This window comes from Amblyraja radiata, chromosome 3, assembly GCF_010909765.2.
Source record: "Amblyraja radiata isolate CabotCenter1 chromosome 3, sAmbRad1.1.pri, whole genome shotgun sequence".
NCBI lineage: Eukaryota > Metazoa > Chordata > Chondrichthyes > Rajiformes > Rajidae > Amblyraja > Amblyraja radiata.
Genome location: NC_045958.1, coordinates 31821933 through 31842228, shown reverse-complemented (window position 1 = coordinate 31842228; position 20296 = coordinate 31821933). Strand labels below are relative to the sequence as shown.

General features: G+C 40.1%; 1 protein-coding gene across 1 annotated transcript in view; it reads right to left on the bottom strand.

Moving 5' to 3' along the window:
- Positions 1 to 20296, bottom strand: part of LOC116971539 (transmembrane channel-like protein 2-A) — a gene marked incomplete at its 5' end in the record, with an annotated part of 58857 nt that overhangs the window by 35320 nt on the left and 3241 nt on the right. Inside the window, 9 exons of the mRNA XM_033018778.1 lie at positions 624 to 803; positions 5236 to 5424; positions 9524 to 9671; positions 9919 to 10061; positions 10779 to 10877; positions 12685 to 12791; positions 14360 to 14441; positions 17021 to 17111; positions 19928 to 20074. Of these exons, the coding sequence (XP_032874669.1) occupies positions 624 to 803; positions 5236 to 5424; positions 9524 to 9671; positions 9919 to 10061; positions 10779 to 10877; positions 12685 to 12791; positions 14360 to 14441; positions 17021 to 17111; positions 19928 to 20074 (1186 nt within the window). The remainder of the gene's footprint in view (positions 1 to 623; positions 804 to 5235; positions 5425 to 9523; positions 9672 to 9918; positions 10062 to 10778; positions 10878 to 12684; positions 12792 to 14359; positions 14442 to 17020; positions 17112 to 19927; positions 20075 to 20296) is intronic.

Below are 20296 nucleotides of genomic sequence, written 5' to 3'. Positions count from 1 at the left end.
GGATGTACCTGACTAGGCACCACCAGCAACCACCTTTCAAGGGCAGCATAATGGCACAGCCAATAGAGCTGTTGCCTCACAGCACCAGAGACCAAGGTTCAATCCTGACCCCGGGCGCTGCCTGTGTAGAGTTTGTGACGACATGAGTTTCCTTCGGGTGCTCCGCGTTCCTCCCACATCTCAAAGACATGCAGGTTTGTAGTTTAATTGGCCACCATAAATTGCTCCTAGTGTGTAGGATGTGGATGAGAAAGTGAGATAATATAGAACTTGTGATTGATGTTCGGCATGAACTCAATGGGCCGAAGAACCTGCTTCCAGCCTGTATCTCTCAATCAATCAATCAAGGCATCTTGCCTTTCAGAAAATTGAAGGCATCTTGTCACTATCATTGGAGCAAGATGTAGCTCCATTTTCTGTGATGACAGAGCTGCTACTAACAAATATTATTGTGATTACGAACTGGCAATATTCCCTTTGGGTGTTAATATGTAAGATTCTGCCTCCTAGCAGTTATTTTAATGGCATTATATAATTTATAAAAATGGCGACCCAGTTGAAAGTCACCCAGAAACAAGTGTGCACCTGAGTAAGCAGAAATAGATTCTACGAGAGTTTCTTACCTGTGATTGGACTTGATCAATAAGAGCAAGCAGAAATGTGTACAGATTACCGAGAAACAGGGCAAACATTCGCCACAGCTGCCATTTCAATGCAATACGGGGATGATAATTTTCCAGACCAGCAATTGATTCAAATAGTGGAGGAACAAACATTCCCAACAATGCCATAACGATATCAATCTATAAAAATAACATATTTAATAGATAGTTATTCATAGTAATTTGGACCTGCAAAATTATCCAATTTAAGTTGGTTACAGACTTATCACTAAACGTTTAACATTTATAAATTTATATCCCGGATCTGTCTTCACTAAGGAAGACACAAACAATCTCCCAGATGTACTGGAGGACAGAGGATCTAAGGGGTAGAGGAACTGAAAGAAACTTTCATTAGGCGAGAAATAGTATTGGGTAGGCTAATGGGACTGAAGGATAATAAATCCCCTGGACCTGATGATCTGCATCCCAGGGTCCTCAGGGAGGTGGCTCTAGAAATAGTGGACGCATTGGTGATCATTTTCAATGTTCAATAGATTCAGGATCAGTTCCTGTGGATTGGAGGATAGCTAATGTTATCCCACTTTTCAAGAAAGGAGCGAGAGAGAAAACGGGGAATTACAGACCAGTTAGCCTGACTTCGGTGGTGGGAAAGATGCTGGAGTCAATTATTAAAGAGATAATAATGGGGCATTTGGATAGCAGCAAAAGGATTAGTCCGTCAACATGGATTTATGAAAGGGAAATCATGCTTGACTAATCTTCTGGAATTTTTTGAGGATGTGACAAGTAAAATGGATGAAGGGGTGCCAGTGGATATAGTGTATCTAGACTTTCAGAAAGCCTTTGATAAGGTCCCGCACGGGAGACTGGTGACTAAAATTAGAGCACATGGTATTGGGGGTAGGGTGTTGACATGGATAGAAAATTGGTTGGCAGACCGGAAGCAAAGAGAGGAGTGAACGGGTCCTTTTCAGAATGGCAGGCAGTGGCGAGTGGAGTGCCGCAAGGCTCGATGTTGGGGCCGCAACTGTTTACCATATATATTAATGATTTGGAAGAAGGAATTAGGAGCAACACTCGCAAGTTTGCGAATGACACAAAGCTGGGTGGCAGTGTGAACTGTGAAGAGGATGTTAAGAGGTTGCAGGGTGACCTGGGCAGGTTGAGTGAGTGGGAAGATGCGTGGCAGATGCAGTATAATACAGATAAATGTGAGGTTATCCACTTTGGCGGCAAAAACAAAGGGGCAGATTATTATCTCAATGGGGTTAGGTTAGGTAAGGGGGAGGTGCAGCGATACCTGGGTGTCCTTGTACACCGGTCACTGAAAGTTGGCTTACAGGTACAGCAGGCAGTGAAGAAAGCTAATGGAATGTTGGCCTTCATAACAAGAGGATTTCAGTATAGGAGTGAAGAGCTTCTGCAGTTGTATACGACTCTGGTGAGACCACATCTGAAGTATTGTGTACAGTTTTGGTCTCCTTATTTGAGGACGGACATCCTTGTGATTGAGGCAGTGCAGCGTAGGTTCACGAGATTGATCCCTGGGATGGCGGGACTGTCATATGAGGAAAGATTGAAAAGACTAGGCTTGTATTCACTGGAGTTTAGAAGGATGAGGGGGGATCTTACAGAAACATATAAAATTATAAAAGGACTGGACAAGCTAGATGCAGGAAAAATGTTCCCAATGTTGGGCGAGTCCTGAACCAGGGGCCACAGTCTTAGAATAAAGGGGAGGTCATTTAAGACTGAGGTGAGAAAAAATGTTTTCACCCAGAGAGTTGTGAATTTATGGAATTCCCTGCCACAGAGGGCAGTGGAGGCCAAGTCGCTGGATGGATTTAAGAGAGAGTTAGATAGAGCTCTAGGGGCTAATGGAGTCAAGGGATATGGGGAGAAGGTAGGCACGGGTTATTGATAGGGGACGATCAGCCATGATCACAATGAATGGCGGTGCTGGCTCGAAGGGCCGAATGGCCTCCTCCTGCACCTATTTTCTATGTTTCTATGTGATACAGTAGGCACATAAACATGTATCAAATTGTTGTCTCAAGCATATTGTTGTCTCAAGCTTTGTCTCAAATAGCTCCTGAATAAAAGTGAGCTGCTATTTTCAGGATAGCTTCATATTAAGTGATCATTAGGTCATAAATCTGAAGGGTCTCGATCCGAAACGTCACCTATTTCCTTCGCTCCATAGATGCTGCCTCACCCGCTGAGTTTCTCCAGCATTTTTGCCTACCTTCAATTTTGCAACATCAGCAGTTCCTTCTTAAACATAAGGTCATAAGTGATTGTAGTAGAATTAGACCATTTCAAGTATACTCCGCCATTCAATCATGGCTGACGTTTCTCTCCCTCCTAACCCATATTCAATGGATACATTTGTTAACAAACATTAAAATCCATCATGTTTCACTTTTAAGATACCATTTTAAATGAAATAAAATCAACAGTGGGCAACTCTGCAAATAAAAATACATTTCATATTCTATTAATATGTAGATAGCCATGCTAGAGAAGGAAGAGTCTTAAGCCCTTCTTGGGAAATACGGCTGGACTTGTGACTGAAGTGTTAGTGGGGAAACACTGAACCAGTGACTATCATTCTATTAGTTATGCAATAGTTATAGAAAAGGATAGGACTGTTCCTAAAGTTGAAGTCCTAAATTCACATCCAAATCATTAGTATAAAGAACTGACCACAGTGGACCCAACACCAATCCCAGTGGCACAAAGCCAATCTTGATGGTATTAGACAGGAACATTCAAACGTTGTTTGGGTGAGGCTGTTTGCAGGTAAAGGGTTGTTGAGTAAGTGGGAGGTTTTTAAACGCAAGATAGTGGGAATTCAGACGAAGCATGTTCCACTAGCGAAATTAGGGAACATTGGATGGCATGAGGTATTCAAGCTCTTGTCAAAGAAAAAGGAGGAGTCATATGTCAGCTATAGTCAACTGGGATCAGATGAATTCCTTGACGAGTATTGGATGTGTATGCGGTACACTTAAGGGGGAGCGCAGGTGGACAAAAAGGGAGGTGCGAGAAACTGCAATGCTGGTTTACAAAAAAAACAGTGCTGGAGCACTCAGTGGGCCAGGCAGCATCTCTGGAGGACATGAATAGGTGACGTTTCAGGTTGGGACTCTTCTTCAGACTGATTGTAGTATGTGGGAGAGACAATATCAACATGCATTTGGAAAGCCAATGACTGATTAGGGATAGTCAACATTGGTTTTTTTTGTGTGGGGAATAACCACTTTTATAGTTTTTTGAAGAGATGACCAAGAAGATTGATGAGGCAAAGCAGTGGATCAGTGTCTACATGGGCTTTTACTTTGACAAGGTACCACAGTAGGAAGGTTTGGAAGGTAAGGTCACAGAGGATCCAGAGCAAACTAGCCAATTTGACATAAAATTGGCTTGAAGGAAGCAAAATGAGGGTGCTGGCAGAGGGTTGTTTTTCAGACTGGAGGCCTGTAATAAGTGGTGTGCCACAGGGATTAGTGCAGCAGGTTCCACTGTTGTTTGTGTTTATATTAACGGTTTGGATGTGAATGTAGTTGGCATAGTTAGTAAGTTTGTATATGACACTAAAATCATGTGGAAAGTGAAGAAAGTTATCTGGGATTACAACAGAATTTTGATCAACTCGACCAATTGTCCAACAAATGGCGGTTGGAGTTTAGTTCAGATAAATGCAAGATGCTGCATTTTGGTGAGAAAGATCTGGGCAGACTTACACAGTAACAGTCTGGGTTTGGGCTTATTATTGTCACATGTACCGATCTACAGTGAAAGGGATTGTTTTGCATGCTACCTAATCAGATCAGATATACCATACATAGATACATTCAGTGTAAATAGTAGAGCCATGAGAACTGTTGTGGAACAGAGTGACATCTAGGGGACAGAATCATAGTTTTATGAAAGTGGCGACAGGGGTAGACAAGGTGGTGAAGAAGTCATTTGGCATGCTTGTCTTCATCAGTCAGTGTATTGAGTAAAGTACTTGTCATGTTTCAGTTGTTAGTACAGCAAGACCACATTTGGAGTAGTACTGTGTACATTTCTGGTCACCCTGCTTTAGGAAGGATGCCATTAGACTGAAAACGGTGCAAAACATGTTTTACAAGGAAATGACTGGGTCTGGGGAGTTTGTGTTATAAGGAGCGACTAGGTCTTTATTCTGTGAGGGATGAGGGGTGATTCTTTATAAATTTATAAAATCATTAGGTGCATATGTAAAGTGAACAACCAGAGTCTATCCCCGGTGTGAGGGACTCCAAATCTAGATGACGTAGGCTGAGGGTGAGAGGAGAATGATTTAAAAGGGACATGAGGAATACATTTTTTGCACAGAGGGTAGGGCAAACATGGAATGCGCTGTCAGAGGAAATGGTACAGGCAGGTATAATTATATTTTAAAGACTTAGGCAGGTACATGGGTACAAAAGCTTTAGAGGGATGTGGGCCAGGCATGGGCAAGTCAGACCAGCTTGGTTTGGCTACTTCATGGGCTGAAGGGCCTATTTCTGTGTTGTGTGACTGGGACTCTTGAAAAATTCTATTAATTTTATGTTAGTAGTTGTAAAGGAAAACTTACCTCATTTTTCTGATACCAGGTTAAGTTAGCCACTGTTGAATAGGTCTGGGATTTTCTCACAACATAAAAAATGAGATACCCACTTCCAGCAAGACAACAAAATATAAGAAAATTGGACAGAATAATTAAAAATCTCCTTAGGTGGACATTTTCATCTTTTTGGTTTTCTTCTTCATCCACAATGGATTCCTGACAAAATAATGTGTATAAATATTTAAAATAACTAGTTATGCTTATTGTAAACATGTGTGGATTGTTTGCCAAGAAAGCAATATGATCATATTTCTGAAGTTGTGGAGTACCTAGAGTCACTGCAGAGCATTGAATATCTGTACTTCCCCAGGGGTTATCACCCACCCCAAGCACACACAGAGCTCAGCTGGATAGATAAGGGGTGGACACTTAGGTGAGTGCAGTCTAGTCTCACAGTCCACCATGTAATGGGACTGATGGTTATGAGTGGAGGAGGCACTTCAAAGTTTAGAGATGCAGTCATCCAAAGGAGTTCAAAATGGGAATAGATGTGCTTTTTCTGAAACTATTGCACTATGTTCCACATGGAGCATTGCATCCCAGGTGGCAGTATATTTTAAAAAATCACTCACTGTGGTCCATGTTGTAAACAAATTGGGTCAATTGGGTCTACACAAATTGTAGAGGGCAGTGGACTCCAGGATACTGATGTGATTAGATGTACTTGGGTATTCTGAGCATAATTTCAAAGTCTGATGGCATGAAACTTGCAATTGAGTAGTGAATAAATAAGCAAATAGCAGGATAGACAAAGGAAAGTCAGTAGATGTTGTTTGCTTAGATTTTCCTAGAAAGCCTTTGATAAGGTACCTCACGTGTGAGGCTGCTAAGGAAGATGAATGCCCACGGTATCAAAGGGCAGATACTAGCATGGATAGCACGTTGGCTGGATGGCAACCAGTGACTAGTGGAGTTCTGCAAGGATTGGTGCTGGGGGTCGCACCCTTTAGGTTGTATATTAATAATTGGGACGAGGGGATTAAAGGCTTTGTGGCCAAATTTGCGGATGATACGAAAATAGGTGGAGGGGCAGGTAGTGTGGAGAAAGCAGGAACTCTGCAGAAGGACCTGGACAGGTTTGTAGAGTGGACAAAGAAGTGGCAGATGGAATATGGTGTAGCAAAGTGTGGCATCATGCATTTTGGTAGTAAGAATAAAGGTGTAGAATATTTTCTAAATGGGGTGAGAATCCAGAGGTGCAAAGGGACTTGGGAGTGCTGGTGCAGGATTCCCAAAATGTTAATCTGCGAATCGAATTGGTAATATAGAAAGCAAACACAATGCTAGCATTTATATCAAGAGGGCTTGTATACAAAAACAGGGATGTAATGCTGAGGTTGTAATGATGTAGCTGGTCATGCCGCATTTGGAATATTGTGAGCAATTTTGGGCACCATATCTGAGGAAGGATGTGCTGGCTCTGGAGAGAGTCGGGAGGAGGTTTACAAGAATAATCCCAGGAATGAGTAGGTTAACATATGATGAGCGTTTGACGGCAGTGGGCCTGTACTCGCCGGAGTTTTGAAGAATGAGGGGGGACCTCTTTGAAACGTAAAGAATAGTGAAAGGCTTGGATAGCGTGGATGTGGAGAGGATTTTTCCACTAATGGGAGAGTCTAGGACTAGAGGTCATAGCCTCAGAATTAAAGGACACACTTTTAGGAAGGAGATGAGGAGGATATTTCTTTAGTCAGAGGGTGGTGAAGCTGCAGAATTCTGTGCCAGAGAAGGCTGTGGAGGACAAATCTGGATATTTTTAAGGTTGAGACAGATAGATTCTTGATTAGTATGGGTGTCAGATGTTATGGGGGGGGGAGGTAGGAAAATGGGGTTAGGAGGGAGAGATAGATCAGCCATGTTTGAATGGAGGATTAGACTTGATGGGCCGAATGGCCTAATTCTGCTCCTGTCACTAATGAATATGATTGAAATGGGCTCCAGGAGGACTGAATGGTGAAATGGAAAGAAATGTGGCAGATGCAGTTTTAGTAAAAATAATTGAAAGAGCCAATATAAGCTAAATGGGTGATTTTGAAACAGACAATTCTGGAACAGAGAATCTCAACTATTGGTACTTGATTTTTTTTTTTAAATGGTGGCAAAAGAAACACAGAACCTCTGCAGAATAATTTGTTTTTATTATTAGAATGTTACTAGGAAGCCATGCTGAAACAGTGTAAAACATGGGTTGTGCATTATCTGGAGTGTTTTTTACTGGGAACCACCATTTCGAAAAGGTGTCTAGGACCTGAATAATAATATTTCAGTTATATCAAGAAACAGATGTAATTTTCCTTACAGCGAGGAAGGGTGAGAGGAGATTTTATAATTTATTTGTTCACAGAATGTAAATGTCACCAACAATGTCAGCGTTTATTGTCCATCTGTAATTGCTCCTGAGGAGGCTGTTCGAGCCAATTACTTTGGCAGATCTAGAACCGGGTAAGAATGGCAAATTTCCTTCCTTTAAGGAAATTAATGAAACAGATGGGATTTTTTTAATGATAATCCTGGTCACAATCACAGAGTCTGAACATTAAAAAAAAATCCATGCTTAATTTGATTATTCACTTGTATTTAAATTACATGGTTGCCATACTGGGACTGAAGCTCATTAAAGACTACCTATTAGTTCCACTGAACCAAGTTGGATGCTGACCTTGGGTGCTGCCTGCTTGGAATTTGCATGTTCTCCCCATGTTCTCCCCATGACCGCATGAATTGCCTCCAAAGGTCACGGGAATTGGCCATTGTACATTGCCCTAGTGTGTATAGGTGAGCAGTAGAACCTGGGGCCAGTTGATGGGAATGTGGGGACAATACAATTGAGATTAATGTAGGTTGGGTGTAAATGGGTACACAATGGGTGTTTAATTATTGGCATGGATTTAGTGGGCCAAATGGCCTGTTTCCAAGTTGTATGACTATGATTCCCTATAATTTTAGAATATGCTCAAACTCTGGTGAGGTAATTGAGGGGGGGGGGGGGTCTTTCTTGTTCTCCTTGACTAAGCCTTTCATACCTTTTTACACCTCAAGATATTTCCCCTGTAGATTTATCTGTTGCATAGACAGGAGCCCAACAGTCAATCTCTGCTCATGTGAAGCTCCTCAGCCCAGACAACATCCTCATCAGATTGCAGGAGGGTCCCAACTGAAAACGTTGTCTGTCCATTTCCCTCCACAGATGTTGCCTTAACTACTCAGTTCTTCCAGCAGTATGATTTTTACTCAAAATCCCAGCTTCTGCAATTCCTCCTGTCTCTGGCATCCTCATAAATCGCTGTAACATTCTACAAATGTCATCACATCATTTTGGAACAAGGATGAACAATATTGAACCTACAACCCTGGCAGTGACAAAACGAGTCTTTGACCTCCTAGCCTCATAAGCCTCTATTATGCAAGACATACAGAAATGTGAAAACGCATGCCTCCAGATTCAGCGACAGATTCTTCCCAGCTGTTATCAGGCAACTGAACCATTCTCTCACCAGCTAGAGAGCGGTCCTGACCAACCATCTACCTCATATGAGAACTATCTTTTATCGGACTTCAATTGACTTTAACTTGCACCAAACATTCTCTTTATCCTGTACCTATACACAGTGGACGTCTAGATTGTAGTCATGTGCAATCTTTTCACTGACTGGATAGCATGCAACAAAAAAGCTTTTCACTGAACCTTGGTACATGTGACAATATACTAAACTAAACAGGACTGTACATTTCTGTCCCATGACCTACGAACATTTCGGAGTCCATGAGATTGAAATCTGAAGAGTGAAATTTTCATCTGTGGTCGACTCAGGTACAATGCTCAAACATTAGTGCACTTCACCTGAGTTGTTCCAGTGCCTGTCGTTAGCGTTACGAGCCGCTGAGAGACGTCCCCGAGCTCCGACGTACCCGCTACGTTCATACCGAGTTTTAAAAAAAATCAAACTCATGGTAAGTTTCTACCATTCTACGTGCTTACCACGAGTTTGATTTTTTTTTAAACTCGGGGGAGCACTTGATTTTTAACTCGTACAGTGGGACTGGGATTTTATAGGGAGAACATGCAAACTTCACTCAGATAACATCTGAGGTCAGGATCGAACCTGGCTCACTGGCAATGTGAGGGAGCAGCCCTACCAGCTGTGCCACAAGTTGTGGCAGAGGGGAAAACAAACAAATTACAATGATTTTACAATCTAACTAACACACAGTAGGAATAATCAACGTGCATGGACACTAATTCGGCCAAATTTACCTTAAAGCTGGTTGTAATGGATGCAAACTTGTTATCTGCTGTTTCAGGATTTCCAATTAGATAATCCCAACTTGTAAACATTTTCCAGCTGAAGTTGAAATCTCCATCATCTCCATCAACTCCACTTTCATTTGCATTTCTTGCCATTCTGTACAAGATCATCATTTTCATTAGACATGAATGATACTTTTAATCAGAACTTTCTACACATAACTTCACATGCCCGGTGACAGGTGATAGTCACACAAAGTTCAGTCTTCATAGTTTACAATGTCAATTGACTACTGCCATCCATGACTTTCTATAGAATAATTGCTCTGCCATAGTCCTGGGTTTATTCCGTGACAGTTACACAAGAATCTAACCAGTCTCACTACTGCTTAATCAATACTCACGTTCTGATCACAACCATGAGGCTGTATCCAAACGAACCCACGCCAACCATGAAATAAGACAAGGGCAATCTATACTTGAAAACACCAATCATTCGCTGATTATTGTAGTAACCATAGAAAAGAGCGGAGTACTTTATGTAGCCCTGTAAAATACAGATTTTGTTATTTTACAATCATCCTGATTCACACTTAAAAGTTCAAGCATCATGACTTAATCTTACAACACATTATGCCAAGGAGATACTGAAAATACTTCTTTTTAACATGTTGTAATAAAACATTTAATCCACTAACTTTTTCAAGATGTCATTGAAAAGATTAATTGCAATGAAGTTTGTAAAATTCTCCTATAAAGAATTAATTACTATAAAAGTACATAAACTAGTTGAATATTAAGCTAACTTTATTGGTCTAAAAGATCATTAAGGATTCAATTTCTAATGAAATGTGACCTCACCAAATTTGGATATGATAAAATAATTACAATTTGAGCCTTGTGATGTCAAAATGGATGTACTTTACAAAATGTCAAAATATATGGAAAATTACAATATTTTGAACATATAGTACATGAACCCATTTGGTTTTACATATTTTTTTAAATTCTTTAAATAATTAAAAAGAAATACAATAGGTACACAAAAGAAAAGTCAACAGTTGGCAGCTTGCATTTGGAGGACAAAGATCCGAACTCAATCCTTCTGTATTGCCTTTGATGAACTGACACTGAAAGGCTGGAGACAGTCATGGGGCATGTTGCTTAGATCAGTGCTACTAAATGTGTGACAGTAATTTCAGCGCATTGAGTCGCTTCTGAAATTTAATGGCACCAGATTTTGAACGTGGAGTGCAACACTCACCCCAAACTCCCAAAGTATTGAGAAATCCATAGCAGTCGGCTGTTCTGCCCTTGGCACAGTCTTCCGAGGAATTGTGCCATATTGCAGGCCCATCAACATCTGGAATATATAACTGTTATCAACACCTTTTTAGGATTTTCTTTGATTTTCAGCTATAGCTCATAAATTGGTGTCATATACAAAAGATGACAACATTTTCTCTTGGCAAAAGGCAAAAACATGATAAACAGAAGTTGCCCCATTACTGAACTTAAATAAGCAAGGCATAGCAGGATATGGAATAATGCAGGCGAGTGGGATTAGCATGGATAGATAGGCATTATGGTCAGCATAGACGTGATGGGCCAAAGGGCCTGTTTCTATGCTGCGCTATAATTCTATAACTCTATGAACCCTCAGCATTATTGTAGCACATATTCAACCCATGGTGAAAAATTGTGATTCGTTTTTCTAGCCTTTTTTCTTTTCTAAAACTTTTTCTAATACCTCTTTTTTTTACCCTCACTGCACACCATTTCAATTTCACAAGTAATGTTTCACATAGACCCCTGACAAAGACTTATCTAACATCTGTGAGGAATACAATGGCACTGCAGATGTCGGTTTGCATAAAAAGACACAAAATGCTGGAGTGACTCAGGCAGCATCTCTGGAGAAAATGGTTAGCTTATGTTTTGGGTCATGAATCTTGTTCAGACTGATTGTGGTTGGGGGGAGGAGGGTTAGAGAGCTGAACGAGAGGAGCAGCAGGACAAAGCTTGGCAGTTGTGAGGATGGGAGAATGGCGTAGACGATGGGGGAAGAAGGAGGGAGTTAGCTAACATTGGAGATTTCAATGTTTGTAAGCTACCCAAACTGAATATAAGGTGCTGTTCCTCCAGGTTGCATGTGGCCTCACTCTGGCAATGGAGGAGGCCCATGACAGATAGGTTAGCATGGGAATGAAAGAAGAGTTAAACTGGTTAGTAACTAGTTAACCAAGAACCCAGATGCAGTATCTTGCCCAGAGTAGATAAATGCACAGAGTCTCTTGCCCAGCGTAGGTGAATTGAGGACCAGAGGACATGGGTTTAAGGTGAAGGGGGAAAGATTTAATAGGAATCTGAGGGGTAACTTTTTCACACAAAGGGTGGTGAATGTATGGAACAAGCTCGCAGAGGAGGTAGTTGAGGCTGGGACTATCCCAATATTTAAGAAACAGTTAGACAGATCCATGGATAGGACAGGTTTGTCGGGATATGGACCATACCTAGGCAGGTGGGACTAGTGTAGCTGGGACATGTTGGCCAGTGTCGGCAAGTTGGGGTGAAGGGCCTGTTTCCATACTATATCACTCTATGACTCAAACAAGAAGATCTAGTAGGCTTTGGTGGGAGTCTAAAGTATGCACATTTCTAGCCAAACTTTTCACCAGGATTTAATGGAGGATATCAAGAAATTAAGACCACTCAAGGAAAAAGAGAGCAGACAGAATATGGGGTTTCGTTAAAGCAAAGAGAGAGAAATTTCTCCCCTAAAATATTTCATTTTTGACTATAACCATCTGTTTTGATTACATTTCTACATTCCATTTTAATAGTCCTACATTTCATGTCCAAATGATTAAAGCTCATTTCGTCTTTGGCTTTGTTGAACAGGTGATCAGGGTTTGGCATTCCATTTTGTGTATCTCCTAATTTCAATTCCCAGTATCTATGATCATTGTGCCTATATACATTTGTAATCTTTGTCTTTTTTTAAATAATATTTTTTAAATTATTTAATTCTGCCGAGTATGATTAAAATTAATTATGAATCATATTTTCTGTATACCATGGAGAAATAAATCACAAAATAGAAACGGATTTATTTTTTAATTCCATACAATTTTATGAAACTTAAACTGAAACTTAAAGCCAAGACCCACCTCTGGAATGACAACCAATCCAAAAGTTAAACCAAAAAGAACCAAGTTGATCCCATAGAGCCAACGTAGGAAAATAAAATATGAGGCTACAGAAGAACCAAAGTGACCTGTGACAGAGGAAAAGATTTTGTAAGTCCCTTATAATTTAATTTACTTCTGAAAACATATAGATATTTTTTTTCACTGTACATCAGCCTGAATGAAATAAAATGTTTCATGTTACTTCACGATAAAACATGTGGTCAAAGGTGGGAATCAATGACACAGCAGGGGTATCAGATTACAAAAGAGAGAAAAAACATGGTCAAAGAAAAAGTAAAACACAAAGTGATGTAGGCACTGAGCTGGTCAGGAGGATTTGGGGAGGGAATGGGCAGGCAACTTTTCAGATCAAGACATTTCTTCAGACTGAAGAAAGAATAGGTTTAGAAGAAGTCAGTAAACATCAACTGCGATCTATTGAATAGTGATTTTAGAGTTCCCTGGTAACAAGGACTATATGATTGTGCACAACGCAGTTTCTCAATCATAGCTCAGCTGTTCAGATTCAGTTCACGTCGCCTTGATAAGGATGACAGGAGCGGTTCACAGTGTACAATAAATTTTCTCTCAATGATATAAAAGCAGTTTCTCAATTTCCATACCACCTAGGGAGACTGACAATGATGCAGATGGAAGTGAAATCTCACAACAATGAAAATAATATTTTTCAGATGTTGGTATAAAGCACTTGGCAGGAATCACCAGAGGAAAACAGATAATAAAAAACTATCAATGTGCCTGATGTGTATTTGACCTAAGATATTCATAGTCCCCCTTCCACTAATCCTTTCGCAACAGAACCATTACAAATATTACAGTAATCTAAATGGAAGCCTCATTTTCAATAATCATAAATAACCATTGTCTATTATTTTTTTACTTGGAACATTCAATATTATTCAGTAGAAATGGGAAGCCCATGATAAGTAGCTCAAAACGGTGCAGAAAACAAACTGCTGGAAGAAGTTAATGGGTCAAGCAGCATCTGTGGAGGCAAAGGGATGGTCAGCACTTTGGATGTTAAAAAAATTAAGAGAAGCACTTGAATCGCTGGGCTCCTATATCATTAATTCTGGATTTAGTTCAATCTCCTCCCTGTCAAGTTGATCTTTAACTGGAGGCTGGCAGTGTTGTTTATTACATGAATGCCTGCTCCTTCCAACGAGAGTGAATCGGACGATGACTCACAAGAATCGTGCAAGGATTGAATGTGTGTTATTTTGGGTTTGCAGGTAGGTGGGTATTAGTGGTGAAGTAAGTCAGGACACAGACCCCTTATTAACCTGATTGAGTTAAGGAAATGCTTGCACACATTCACCCACTACTTCAATTATATTTCAGCGAGTCTGATTATATGTGAAATTGTTTTTTAATTTTTTTTTAAAGCAAATTGGGCCATCACTAAAACCTGTGGAAACGCCTCTACATCACCTGAAGCCACGTCACTTCAGGGAATGCCTGTGGCAGCAAGGCATCAAACTATAGTGGATCCACTAAGCCACAAATCATTAGCGTGGAGCCAAAGATTGTACAGAGGTGAACATGAGAAGTGGTTCTAATTAAAGTCAATACAGCCAACTATTGTTGCACCATGTGTAACTACAATATATTAATTTTAACAAAATGAACTTACTCTCAATTTCTTTTATTTTCATTTCCCAAGGTATGCATGAAGTCTTAAAATTTTCAAAGTCCCTTTGAAACTTGATCCATTTCTGAAATGGAAACATTATACAAATGAATTATAAACGTATGAACTTCAAAAACTAAAATTACCCTGAACAGACACATCCTGCAGAACAAAACCCTGCATGTGATGTTTAAGCAAATAGTCCTCACAATGTTAATTTCAGTTTTCCCCACTTCTACCAGCAAAAAATATGTAATTTCATTTGTCATTCAGCCAGGACCACCTTGTGCAGAGAATCTTGAGGCACTACACCCGGACAAAATGAAATAATTTAAATTATATAAAATTTAAATTACATAATTAGAAACTGGATGGTAACTGGAAAGGGCTCACAAAAGGGGGTGATATTCATTGTGCCAATAATTGTATTGATCACAAGCTGTTGCAAAATCCTGTCTTTCACATATTCAAAGGCATTATCCAGTCCAGAATGGCAGGATGGTGAGAGAAATCAGTATCATAACTTTTGTGTAGCAGAAATCACACTCTTGGTTAAGTAAGTTGCAAATTGCCATTGATATAAATTTTTCCAGCCCACATCCTCTGAGATTTTAATTTCCACATCAAAAGTTTTAAAGCCAGGAATTACATAAGATAAGGCTATAATCCAGATCTTCCAATCTACCTCATTGAAGTCCCTGCACTTTTTTGTTATCTGCACTTTCTCTGTAATTGAGTATAGAAGTTGGGATGTAATGTTAAAATTGTACAAGGCATTGGTGAGGCCAATTCTGGAGTATGGTGTACAATTTTGGTCGCCTAATTATAGGAAGGATGTCAACAAAATAGAGAGAGTACAGAGGAGATTTACTAGAATGTTGCCTGGGTTTCAGCAACTAAGTTACAGAGAAAGGTTGAACAAGTTAGGGCTTTATTCTTTGGAGCGCAGAAGGTTAAGGGGGGACTTGATAGAGGTTTTTAAAATGATGAGAGGGATAGACAGAGTTGACGTGGAAAAGCTTTTCCCACTGAGAGTAGGGAAGATTCAAACAAGGGGACATGACTTGAGAATTAAGGGACTGAAGTTTAGGGGTAACATGAGGGGGAACTTCTTTACTCAGAGAGTGGTAGCTGTGTGGAATGAGCTTCCAGTGAAGGTGGTGGAGGCAGGTTCGATTTTATCATTTAAAAATAAATTGGATAGTTATATGGATGGGAAAGGAATGGAGGGTTATGGTCTGAGCGCAGGTATATGGGACTAGGGGAGATTATGTGTTCGGCACGGACTAGAAGGGTCGAGATGGCCTGTTTCCGTGCTGTAATTGTTATATGGTTATATGGTTATATGGTTAATTGTAACTGTAACACTATAACTGCAACTGTAACACACTGAATAAGGATTCTGACCCAAAACATCACCTATTCCTTTTCCCCAGAGATGCTGCCTGACCCGCTGAGTTATTCCAGCATTTTGTGTTTATCTACATTATAATATTATAACACTATATTCTGCATTCTGGTATTTTTTCCTTGCACTACTTGTACTCACTTAATCATGGCATGATTGTACTCATGTACAGTATAATATAACTGGATAGCACACAAGTTTTTCATTGTATTTTAATATACGTAACAATAATAAACCAATACTGATAATTTCCTTCATCGTTACTACTACTACATTTTCTTCCTTCTTGCTTTTAACCTACTAATTCTAAAAGGTGCATCTTGCGTAATAAGAGACAATTAGTTTGGTCACTGGAATTTTTTCTGGAACCTTTAAGAACTGAGAAAACCATACAAAGCTGCTCCCTAGTGCCACACTATGGGTTCATTCTCCCACGTTAACAGCAAGTTGGACCACTGCTGGAGCTAACATTAGGAGTCTTAAATAAATATAAATACTTTAGAGAGATATCAGCATCTATTACAACTTTACTCAGCCCATTGGTGCAGAGCATATGATCATGTATCCAACTGGTTATTGTCAATGTCTAAAATGCATATATCAACATAGAAACATAGAAAATAGGTGCAGGAGTAGGCCCTTCGGCCCTTCGAGCCTGCACCGCCATTCAATATGATCATGGCTGATCATCCAACTCAGTATCCTGTACCTGCTTTCTCTCCATACCCCCTGATCCCTTTAGCCACAATGGCCACATCTAACTCCCTCTTAAATATATCCAATGAACTGGCCTCAACTACATTCTGTGGCAGAGAATTCCAGAGATTCACCACTCTCTGTGTAAAAAGATGTTTTTCTCATCTCAGTCCTAAAAGATTTTTAAAAGATTAAGAATCTATAACTAAGTTTCTATAACATCCCCCCTCAATCTTCTAAATTCTAGCGAGTACAAGCCGAGTCTATCCAGTCTTTCTTCATATGAAAGTCCTGCCATCCCAGGAATCAGTCTGGTGAACCTTCTCTGTACTCCCTCTGTGGCAAGATTGTCCTTCCTCAGATTAGGAGACCAAAACTGTACGCAATACACCAGGTGTGGTCTCACCAAGACCCTGTACAACTGCAGTAGAACCCCCCTGCTCCTATACTCAAATCCTTTTGCTATGAATGCTAACATACCATTCACTTTCTTCACTGCCTGCTGCACCTGCATTCTTCAAGAGATATTGTTTGAAATAAAATGAATGTCAGATACTAACCTTCGTCATCATCACTTTGTAGGCATAAAACTTTCTACCTTTCCCCTTCCCCAGAGCTCCTTCAAAATTTTCTACAAATTCTTGAGATTCCCTGATAAATAGAAGTTAAAACTGATTAATTAAGTTCATAGCAACTGAGGGATGATTTTATATGTTCAAAAAGGTAGCGTTATTCAGTCCTTAAACTCTATGGGATTTTCCTGACTGTAAGTTCCAGACGACCAGAAAATCCACCAGGAAATTATTTCAAATTTGTTAGAAACCTGAACATTTTTACTGAGAAATTCATCCACAGTCAGTGGGGCTAAATGTGGCATATTTAGTTTAGTTTAGTTTAGAGATACAGTGCAGAAAAAGGCCATTTGGCCCAAAGGTTCATCAGATCAGCGATCCCCGAACCTTAATGCTATCCTACACACGAGGGACAATTTGCAATCTTTACCGAAGCCAATTAACCTACATTGGTGTATGTCGTTAGAGTGTGGGTGGAAACCGGAGCACCTGGAGAAAACCCACGCAGTCACGGGGAGAGCATACAAGCTCCGTACAGACAGCACCTGTAGTCCGGATCAAACATGAGTCTCTGGCTCTGTAAGGCAGCAACTCTACCGCTGCACCACTGTGCCGGCCACAAATGCCATATACTACATACACTACGCCAGCAAGATGTACAGCCCTCCAAAATGTTATCTCTACACTTTGATGTTTTTATATGATGTGTTTAGTTCCACAAATAATCAGGAATGGTTCCAGGGGACTGGAAAATAACAAATGCAACTTCACTGCTTAAGAAGGAGTGAGACAAAAGAAAGGAAATTGGTAAAATTATAGAGTTTATTATTAAGGATGTGATTTCAGGGTACTTGGAAGCACATGATGAAATATGCTGAAGTCAGCATGGTTTTGTGAAGGGGAGATCCTGTATGACAAATTTTGGAATTCTTTGATGAAAGGAACAAGAAGTGTAAACAAAGGAGAGTCAGTGGATTTACTTGGCTTTTCAGAAGGCCTTTGATAAGGTGCCACATGTGAGGCTGTGAAACAAGGTAGGAGCACATGGTATTAGAAGCAAGTACAAGCATGGATAGTAAATTGGAAGGCAAAGAGTGGGAATAAAGGGGACCTTTTCTGGTTGGCAGCTGGTGTTCAGCAGGGGTCGGTGTTGGGTCCATTACTTTTCAAGTTAAATGTTCATGATCTGGATGATGGAATTGATGGCTTTGTGGCTAAGTTTGCGGATAGAAACATAGAAACATAGAAACATAGAAAATAGGTGCAGGAGTAGGCCATTCGGCCCTTCGAGCCTGCACCGCCATTCAATATGATCATGGCTGATCATCCAACTCAGTATCCTGTACCTGCCTTCTCTCCATACCCCCTGATCCCTTTAGCCACAAGGGCCACATCTAACTCCCTCTTAAATATAGCCAATGAACTGGCCTCAACTACCTTCTGTGGCAGAGAATTCCAGAGATTCACCGCTCTCTGTGTGAAAAATGTTTTCCTCATCTCGGTCCTAAAAGAATTTCCCCTTATCCTTAAACTGTGACCCCTTGTTCTGGACTTCCCCAACATCGGGAACATAGATGATACAAAGATAGGTGGAGTGACGGGTAGTGATGCGGAAGCAGTGAGTCTGCTGAAGGACTTGTGCAGGTTGGGATATGGATACCTAATTCATTTTTAAATCCACTTCACACTAACCTGTCTTCTCAAGAAATCAACGATTTTTATTGTGCCCTCTAATGCCCTCTGTTGAAGATGGCTAATAAAGTAGGCCCATTCTGTTCACTAATGGGACGACAGATGGCACAATGGGCTAAGTGTTCGGCTGGCGACCGGAAGGTGGCCGGTTCGAATCCCGCTTGGATTGCATACTGTCGTTGTGTCCTTGGGCAAGACACTTCACCCACCTTTGCCTGTGTGTGAATGTGTGTGAGTGATTGGTGGTGGTCGGAGGGGCCATAGGCGCAGAATGGCAGCCACGCTTCCGTCAGTCTGCCCCAGGGCAGCTGTGGCTACAGAAGTAGCTTACCACCACCGAGTGTGACTGAGGAGTGAATGAATAATGCGATGTAAAGCGCCTTGAGTATTAGAAAGGCGCTATATAAATCCCATCCATTATTATTATTATTATTAATGCAAAGGTTCATCTGAACTAAACAAATACACAGATACTTCTTCCTATAATCTAAAGATTGATTTTGCTTGTAAATACCACAATTTCTTCCCTTGGAGGCAAAAACTAATTAACATGCCATTTCACAATGAACAAGTCTTAATATGTTTTCGGACTAAAGTAATCTCGTTATTGCTTAACCATTTCAATTTTCAGCTGCTTTAAGGATTACTTTTTCAAATTAAATATTCTGTAAAATCAATTTGTTCAAATATACAAAAGATAGCAGATTTGTATTATAGACATGCACATTATTTTAATTAATACACCCATATCTCAAATAAAATAAAATGATGAAAGAATTTCATACAAGCATATTTACACACTAATATTTACAGAGGACAATTTCAAAATCTATTTCTTTAAAATTAAATTCACTTATTAGTATTAGGTTACTGCATGTGCAATGTGTAAAGAAATCCCAAATAATCGTAGATCGTAAAATTATGTTAGACCAGGTACAGCACAGGAACAGACTGTTCAGCCCACATTGATTGTGCTGGACATGATCTCATCTGCCTGCACATGATCCAAGTCCCTCTGTTCCCTGCATATCACTGTGCCAATATAACAGATCCAATGTTAATGGAGCTAGGCTTGCTTTGCATTATTTGTTTCTTTTATTTGAGACAGGTTTGTCCAAATCATTGGCTATCAAATTCTGCAAAACATCAATTTAATTACAGCACATATTATTTAATTATTAACCTAAACTGCAATTCAGTTACTTTAATTTTGTTAGTTTTCTTTTCATACGCCAGGCTTTATTCCGTATGGTTGCTATTAGCTTCTTTTTCTCTTCCACTTCTTCCAAAACCTTGGCAAGTTCCCCCTCTGACAGAGAATCTTCACTGTCTGATGAATCTGATGATGAGCTGCACCAAAAAAAAAAGAATGCCATGTTTGTAAATACTTCAAGTTCTAGATGACATTGGGGGAATTATTCGGATAGATTTTCAACTGTTATGTGGGCTTTAAGAATTGCTGGATGAACTAAAAATAGCAAAATTTATTGACAGGGTTGTACATTCCTGCAGAATCCATTGGACATTCCTCCCATTTCTTTTAACCAGCCAAAGCCCAGAGTCAACCTTGCC